The following is an 8580-nucleotide window of genomic DNA, read 5'->3' on the forward strand; positions in this document are numbered from 1 at the left end:
AAGCCCCTACACACCTGTGTGTAGAATGCCAGAACCAACCAGGGCTTGTGGATCAATCTTTGCTGGGACCAATAGTGAGATGTTAGCCCCCCAAATGTTGGTGCCTTTGACCTTTGATAACATATCACCAGTCACCTCCCCCTTCAAAGACCCTTCAAAATTGACTTGTCAGTTGAATGGCTTGTAACAACACCCAAATCAATACAACACAGATGTTGGTATTGTATTGGTTTAGTATTGGCAATGCAACACAAAAAGTTGGATTTTCTCGTAGCGGTTCAGCCAACCCAACATGTGGAGCACCTTTTTTCTGGGTATTGGCAATACCATATCCAGGCTTGAACCAACATAAGATCACCTCATAAAAAGACTGCTTCGAACCCCAATCGCAGTTGCAATTGGACTTTTGCTACAAATTCCATGTTGTATTGGCTTGTATTGTTTGGGCAATACAATATGAGCCACAATATTTTTTTGGTCTACATATTGTATTGGGTATTGGTTCAGATATGTTGGTCCCCCAATAAAACATGAAAAGTGTCCAAAAGTTGCATTGTATTGGATTGGTTTGGGTGTTGCTTGTACACCCCATCCTTTCACAGTCCTGCTGGCACCTCCACCTCTGCCTTGCAATTGTCTTTGGTTTCCAATCCTCATATCAATCCCATTCTCTTTGATACCCCTCTCTTTGAACAACACTCTGTTGAGTTCTCCTTCAACTGTCTGCAGTGGCCTGCCTGCTCACCCAAACACTCAATCAGCTTCACCAAATAAGAGGCCTGCTAAAGTTATTGACATTGGCACTGATCACCCAGAAGAAGATCATGAGGGTAAGACCTTATCAATATTAATGTTTGATTGACCAATGGGGAAGTGAAAAGTGTGCCTATGTAGATTTACCCCTGCCTGTGGACCTTGAAGTATGAAAATTACAACCCCAAGGTCTACAACAACAAACTCACATGATTCCTGATCCCCATGTGACATTTGTTATGTTCAAAAGGTGACTTTTCCAAGTGTGTGACAAAAAAATTCCCGGTCTTTCTGACTCACTTAGCAACACGTGGTATGCCCAAGAAGTTGACATTCAAGCATTCATAAATGCTGCCTGTAAAATCAAGGCAGCCAAAATGGTCATTGAAGATCAGGAATCTTTCCGTGAATTCATGACCGCCACAAGAACCCCAAAGTTGCTGATAACACCAATTGACTCATGGAAACTATCACAGCCACCAACTACTGGTCACTGGCAGGCCAGTGCACCCCATGTCCCCAAAACAGTTTCAACCAAACATCAATTTGTTTTGAACATAACATCCAACTGCTATCAAGATGTTCTGGGTCAATTACCAGCAAAATATGTCATGCCACCAAAATTGAGATGATGTCATACAGCATCATAAATCTGTACAAAACTGCTCCTGTATTTCCCCACCAAAAATATATAGTTTATTAAGGTTTATTAACCTTTGTGGTAAATTGACTGAGTTATTCACGTTTGAAAAAAAATCATGGACAAAAAATAATATTTGCATACTATACCTAAGAATTGATTCTGGAATATCTTCCACCTTTATCAATATACATACAAAAAATTGATATTCCTTTTGGAAATATGTTCCTCCACATTTTTGTCCCCTGAAGGCTGTCCTGTATGGGCAGTATTTATATATGTAATTGTGGTCTGTACATGAGCAGTCAACATTTTCATTGATTCATTGATTCTAGGCAGAATATGGCAAAGTTTATGGCAAAATTTTTTGTCAAGTACCATTTACATGTATATCAATCAAATTCAGAATGATTTTGGCAATATGTTCCCTCAAGATTTGTCTTGGCACAAAGAACTTCAGAAAATCAAACTTGTGGACACATTCAGGAATTTCATGTAGAAATACTGCCCAAGGCTGTAGGGGACAAAAATGTGGAGAAACATAATTTCAAACAAATATGGTTGGTAGTGCCAAGAAGCTTCAAAGGTTGGACCAGCGGGTATGACTCTGCCAACTTGAGGCCAAGCCACAAAACTCACGCAATTTGGGAGCTAATGACACTGTTGGACCCCGGATATTAATGGCAATTCAGATATGTCATTGGGATTTCAATATTTGAACTTCTTGTTTTAGTTGGTTTCTACAACATAACTAAATCTTGTCTTGAAGTGTAGTTTTTGATAAATATCTGGTCCAAGACATGACACTTCTTGGCACTAGCAACCATATCAATTTTTTGTATGTATATTGACAAAGCTGCAAGATATTCAAGAATCAATTCTTAGGTATAGTACAAAGATAGTATCTTTTGTCCGTGATTTTTTTTTTCAAAACTCAATAACTCAGTCAATTTACGTCACAAAGGTTAATAAACCATATATTCTTCGTGGGGAAATACAGGAGCAGTTTTGTACAGATGTATGATGCTGTATGACATCATCTCAATTTTGGTGGTATGACATATTTTGCTGGTAACTGACCAGAACATCTTGATAGCAGTTGGATGTTATGCTCAAAACAAATTGATGATTTGTTGAAAACATTTTGGAGACATCGGATGTACTAGCCTGCCAGTGACCATTAGTTGGGGGCTGTGAATGGTGCTGTAACTGCAGTCAACAATGCCAGCATATTAACCTTGGATTGGGAAATCCAAGGCGTTCTCGGATCTGAAACCTCAGACAGAACCTATCCAAGGTTTCTGTCTGAGGTATCATTATGCGCCCAAATTTACCTTGAATCAAAACCTCAGATAGCTTCTGTCTGAGGATTTGCATCTGAAAATACCTCGGATCAGGAGATCTGAGGCATCTATGTTGGCTGTGCAACTCTCCACCCAAAAAAAAAGAAAAAAATCAAAGAAGACACCTACGTCCCCAACTCAATTTCAATGGAGTAATCAACCAGATTAGTTGGACTTCATATTCCTCTCTCACTTGTGTCAGTTCCAGCTGTCTGCCATGGCCAAGACCAGGTGGAAATTGATGCACTTTGCATCTTAAGGTGAGTGACATTTAACAATATCTAGATCTTAGTTGAATGGTGTGCTAGCTAATATGTGTCAATTGATCATATAGCATCATCCTGAAACTTGAGACAAATTTGGTCTGATCACTGCCAATTGAAAAACACACACCTTGAAGAATCAATATGAGCAGTTGAACATGTGGCTCCCAAGAGCTGAGCAAGTCTCTGACAGTGCGAGTGGAGCGCAGGAGGTTGATGAAGAGCTACGCCTGTTGTTGGCTGATTTCTTCAACAAGGAAAAGGTTGATGATTTCCTTCTGGTCTCCGCAATATAAGATTGATTTTCACTGATATAAAAATCATGTCTTTATTCAGGAATTGGAGGTAGCTACCTTAGCCGCAAAAGACACAAAAGAAGCTGCTGCCACCTCTTTTGATCAAGCCAAAGATCTATGTAATGAGTTATATGGTAGGCATTTATCAAGACCCACTCCAGCTGGAATGGACAAAGAAGAGGCACAATTGGATGATGATGTTGGTCACCTGCCTAACTCGATTTGTACCATATGTCACAAGTTGGAACAAAAGCTTGATGATGGCAGAACCGGTGCCCACATGGTTGAGGTCACCATGAAGGGCAGTGAGGCCCAAGAACAAGCCAATGAGATCACATCAATGGCCCTCGAGAAACACAACCAACAAACCAATGTCATCAACCTTCAACGCAAATGGGAACTAGCTCAGTCTCAGGCCTGGCTCGAACTAGATTCTTGCATGGGACAACACACACTGGATTTGCAAAGGGAAGAGCTTGCTGCAGCGACCACATGCAAGGAGAAGACCGATGAACATATTGATGGACTCAAGTCATCAATGTCTAATGTGCTAGGCACACTTTCTGAGATGGGTTCAGTTCTGAAGATGCTTGCAGAGCATCTTCCTGATCTTAATACCTCATCCTGAGGTTTCAGTCAAGGTGATTACTAGAGTCCGACTGAATCATATGAAACATATACCTTCTTCTGACATCTTTTCTTTACTTTCCAGAATCTATCAATCTTATCTCGTTGGATACCGCCTGCTATTGATTCACTTTGAAAAACCTTGAATCATTCACCTTAGTTATTGACCGTCTGTACCGACTTATCCTTGTCCAATCATTTGTATGAGTCCATATCTACTTTGATAAATTTTACGTAATCCTTGTACCCATAACTCATGTTCCTGATCATACAAATTTTATTCAACTTTTTCTTATTTGTGACACCAAGTCATTTATCACATAATCCAAGCAATGTTATGTTTGTTTGCTCACAAGCAATGATATGAGTGTGAGATGAATCAGGCCGGGATCACTTGATTGACCCATACATGGACGACATGATGTCATGAACATGCATAGCTGACTTTGATTGTTAGACCTTGACATAGAATTTATAAGACAAGATTGATGGAATATTCAACAAATCAAACACACAATTAAGCAAACACTAGATATCATTGTTTCAGAATAAAAGAATCACATAATTCATTGAATTGAAATAGAGCGATCACAAAAGATAATCAAACCAAGTTACTATTAGTCAAACAAAAAAATCAATCAAAAATCATTTGGCAAAAAATTAATCTAAAAATATATCAATCAAGAAACCAAGGAAAAAAACGAGGAAAATAAATTTGATCAAAAATAAATTGATCTGTAACAAATCAATCACACAAGCAAAAGAGATGGCAACAATCTTGACTTTTGAGAATTAACAAGCTGACTGATATGATCCTATATATATTCATCAACATCATTAAGCACCACTCTGGGTCCCTTGTCTGCACCCATCCATAGGCTTGCAAAATACAACTCCAATGTGGGTGGGGCTGCTACACCACCCAACAGGCCACAATCACAACATACAAGCAAGTTCTAGATGCTCACTACACAGTGATAGAACAAGTTAAGTTCATTCACACAACACCTGAGATTGTCTACACAAAAGCAATATGTGATCAGATATTCAAGCTTATCCCCATATCCATCTGCACATGACTACATACCTTTGCATTGAGTCATGCGGAAATAATTCCTTGATCATCCAAATTCATGTTCAACTGCTATCCGCACACTTGACATAATGTGATTGAACCTGGCCTGGCCAGCACCCAGATTGATGCCAGGATAAGGAGTCAGCATCACTGCTGAGTTCCAATAGCCCTGATCGCCGTATTGCATCATCTGGTGTCCTCCAAATCCCTTGGTGTCGCCCTCTAAGACCTCACTCAAACCTGACATCCTCAAGATTGCTGTATTGTGGCGAGAACCTAAGTACACCTCCGTTAAATATGCAGTTATAACACTACAAAATAAAATACACATTTTGTCAGATAAAAAAATTAAAAACCATTGAATCATTCCACTCACTCAGGAGTCACTACGGCCTGGTATCTCAGGGCATTTGATTGCTTGTGACCATTATAAAAGGCACATTGATTGTGCTTTGGTCATGCAATATGCCACACTGTTCCTGTAATCAACACAACAATTGCGGGATACAAAGTAGAAGCCGGGCACGTGCCCGGCTTCGTGCCCGCATTTTTTTGGCAGTAAATTTTGATTTTTTGGGCAAAAGTCCGGGCCCAGAATTCGAATTCTCCATTGTGTTGTTGGGTGGGACATCTTTTTGCAGGGTGGGCGGGAAGGAGCAAAAAAGAATCTTTCACACAACCGTGTTGTGTGATCTGAGAGTGCTTGCGGTACTCTTCAGTTCAGAGACTGATGTGAGCAGGGTGAGTGAAAATCCTTGCACAAGTTTCTCAGAATGTTCTAACATTCTTCTCATGCGGGGTTCACATGATCCCTGTCACAGATCCCGCAAGTCAATCATGGACTAGAGAACCACCTGTGATATGGTGGTTCTCAACATCCATTCTACACTTGCGTCTGTAATGTGTAGTGTGGATCCTTTAGAGAGGGCAGAACCCTCTTCTAGTGTCTGAACCTTTGGTTCAGGGCAACGTATGTCATCTGTCGATGTCCGCCCAATGATGCGCGCTCCTTACTTGAAGTCAGGAGGGCGCGGGTTGGGGAAGTGAAGGGCCCCCGGCCCAGGGTTGGTTTTGGTTCCCATGAACCAAGACTGGCCCCGGCTAGGAGACCTCCATGCCGGCCCTCCCCCCCTCTGTGTCTGGGTCTCTCGCCTCTTGTGTGACTGGCTGCCCTCAACTCGGGTGCCTGTCAAGGCGTCCTGAGCCTTGGGCACACACCCCCAAACGCCTGTACTGGCGCGTGAGTTGCACCCGCCTCAGGATCTTCTCACATCTTCTTGCTTCTGTCAATCAACTTCCTTACCATTCAGTAGTTAATCAACATTCAGCCACAGATCATCTCCCACTCAAATAAGGTTTCAGCTCGCATGGTGTGGCCCTTGTGGGTCTCAGTGGTGGAAAAAACTTCCATTTCTCACATTGCCTTAACCTTTACTGACTCTTTTATTTCAAATCTCAGCCTCTAAATCTCTCTCCTCAACGGTGCGCCTGTTTTACAAAATCTCCATCATTGCTGGCCAGTTTGGCTCTGATATTGCCTCTAGCAATGCCAACACCTTGTCGAGCTCCGTCTGATCATACGCCTTCAGGTAATTTAAATCAGTTAGAGATTTCCACCGCCCTTGTTTTGAAATGTTCTCCAAGGGTGTCTCCAAGTTAAATTGCAGTAAGGCCCCGCCGACACAGAACAAATGCCCGCTCCAAGTGCCTAGGCTGGCCTTCCCCCAAAATTTCCCCACTGCATTCAAAAATTGGGTCTTTGACAATGGCTTTACTTCGCCTCTTTCCAGTGTTGCAAATAGTATTGTGTCAGGGTCTTGGGTACTTGTCCTCTTTAGCCACCACCTGATTGCTACTACTGGGTCTAAGACGTGGTGTTGCTGTTGTAGGTGGATCACTTGAACCTCGCCAGGTTTGGTGGTCTTGGCTTTCCGTAGATGTAGTCTGATGTAGTTGCATCTGTTTCTAGAACCAAACTTGATGTGTTTTCTCAACAAGGCTCCACTTTCTACCGACTTTCTCAGGAGCTTGCCAAGCTGAGCCATACCCCAGAATGCGACCAACCCGACTGTTCCTACGAGTTGAGTCATTTCTGATCTGTCGTGAGTTTCCTTCAGAAGATCAAACAGCTGGCTGACTTTAATGGGATTCTTCTTTGTGACTAATGCTCACTCTTCTTTGCTTCGCTTTGTAGCATTCAAGAGTGTTTTAACAACTTCTGGGTTGGCCAAAGGTCTCGAGGTGTGGTGTACAATATGCCACGCCCTGATGCCATTGAGGTATTTCTTAATAGTCACGGAGCTTAACGGTTTCAATGGTCAGTTTTCGCACTGACTGCTCTTTTTGCTTGCCCAGGCCACGAAGTTGTATAGGTCTTGGTCTGATACCGGTTCGTCAGGGTTAAATCCGGCTGAAGTTTGTTCTTTAAATTCGATAAATTTGCTCGTACCTGAGCTATATCCGGCCAAGGTGGTTTTTGCCCAGCTGCCTGCTGCCGCATGTTTTCCAGCTTGTGAGGCATTCCTAGTTGCAACTTCGAAGTGCTTTGGTAGATTAGACATCTGGGCTTGATAGCATTTGAGGTGGGTTGGAGGATGGTATTGGGCTATTGTGACTCCTGCACAATGAAGTCTTTCAGGTCTAGGGGTATTCTTATCCATACCATATCTGCAACTTTTTTTGACAAGTCAAAACCTCTCAAAAGGCAATTGGCAATGTTGTCCTCCAACACCACCCGCCGTACCTCGATGCAGGACTCATCTTCTAACAGCATGTCTTGGAGTTGTGAGTACTCTCGATTTACTTTCCGATCCCTCGACTTTCCGTTCCTGACCGCGTGCTCTGTAACCGTGTTGTCTGTCAACATCAAGAACCTCTTCCCTTTCACGTTCCTCAGTTGTCTCAGCATGATGTAGCCTAGCCTAACAGTGACGGTCTCTGCCCAGGCAATGTCGCGCTTGCCGTTGTCTGTTGGGTTGTCCCAACCCCTCCAAAGTCTGAACTTACTCCATCTCCTACCGATGATCACTCCGATTTTGTATGATGTCAAAGCATCACCTACCCAACCCGTGTTCAGAATCTCTGAGTTAATGATGAGGTGTCACAGTTGTACAGTCCGCAATTCCCGGAGCCATCTGTGTGAGTCTTCTCTCACTGTATCTGGGATGTCCCTCAGTGCCAACTGGTGTTTCCATTCTGCTAGCCATGCATAAATGTCTATGGTGTTACACTTCATTTGTGGAAGCACCATCACCGTGTGGTTTAGGCAGCCCGCAAGGCATTGTACTGATTTGAATCAATGTGATTTGGCCACCAGGAACTCCGTAAGATTTTGGATTCTTTCATCTATTTTCTACTGCACTGCCAACATAGATGCCTTGGGTCGCGGAATCCGAGGCCTCATCGGAGGTAAATCCTCGGACAGACCCTGTCCGAGGTTTTTGTCCGAGGTAATCTTTTGCGGTGAGAATTGCCTCGGATCAAAACCTCAGACAGAAGCTGTCTGAGGTTTGGAATCCGATGATACCTCGGATTTTTCAATCCGAGGTAAATATGCTGGCGGTGCTGTGGTAATCTGACTGTT

The 8580-nt window shown here is 42.7% G+C and overlaps 1 protein-coding gene across 1 annotated transcript; it reads left to right on the forward strand.

The window, feature by feature from the left end:
• Positions 1–3157: 3157 nt before the first annotated feature.
• MELLADRAFT_112893 (uncharacterized protein) lies at positions 3158–4058 on the forward strand (the record flags this gene model as incomplete). Its single annotated transcript, XM_007417471.1, has 3 exons — positions 3158–3262; positions 3336–3494; positions 4008–4058. 3 exons carry the CDS (start codon positions 3158–3160, stop codon positions 4056–4058), a joined length of 315 nt encoding a protein of 104 aa, XP_007417533.1.
• Between the last annotated feature and the right edge of the window lie 4522 nt (positions 4059–8580).

This window comes from Melampsora larici-populina (genome assembly GCF_000204055.1).
Source record: "Melampsora larici-populina 98AG31 unplaced genomic scaffold MELLAscaffold_73, whole genome shotgun sequence".
NCBI lineage: Eukaryota > Fungi > Basidiomycota > Pucciniomycetes > Pucciniales > Melampsoraceae > Melampsora > Melampsora laricis-populina.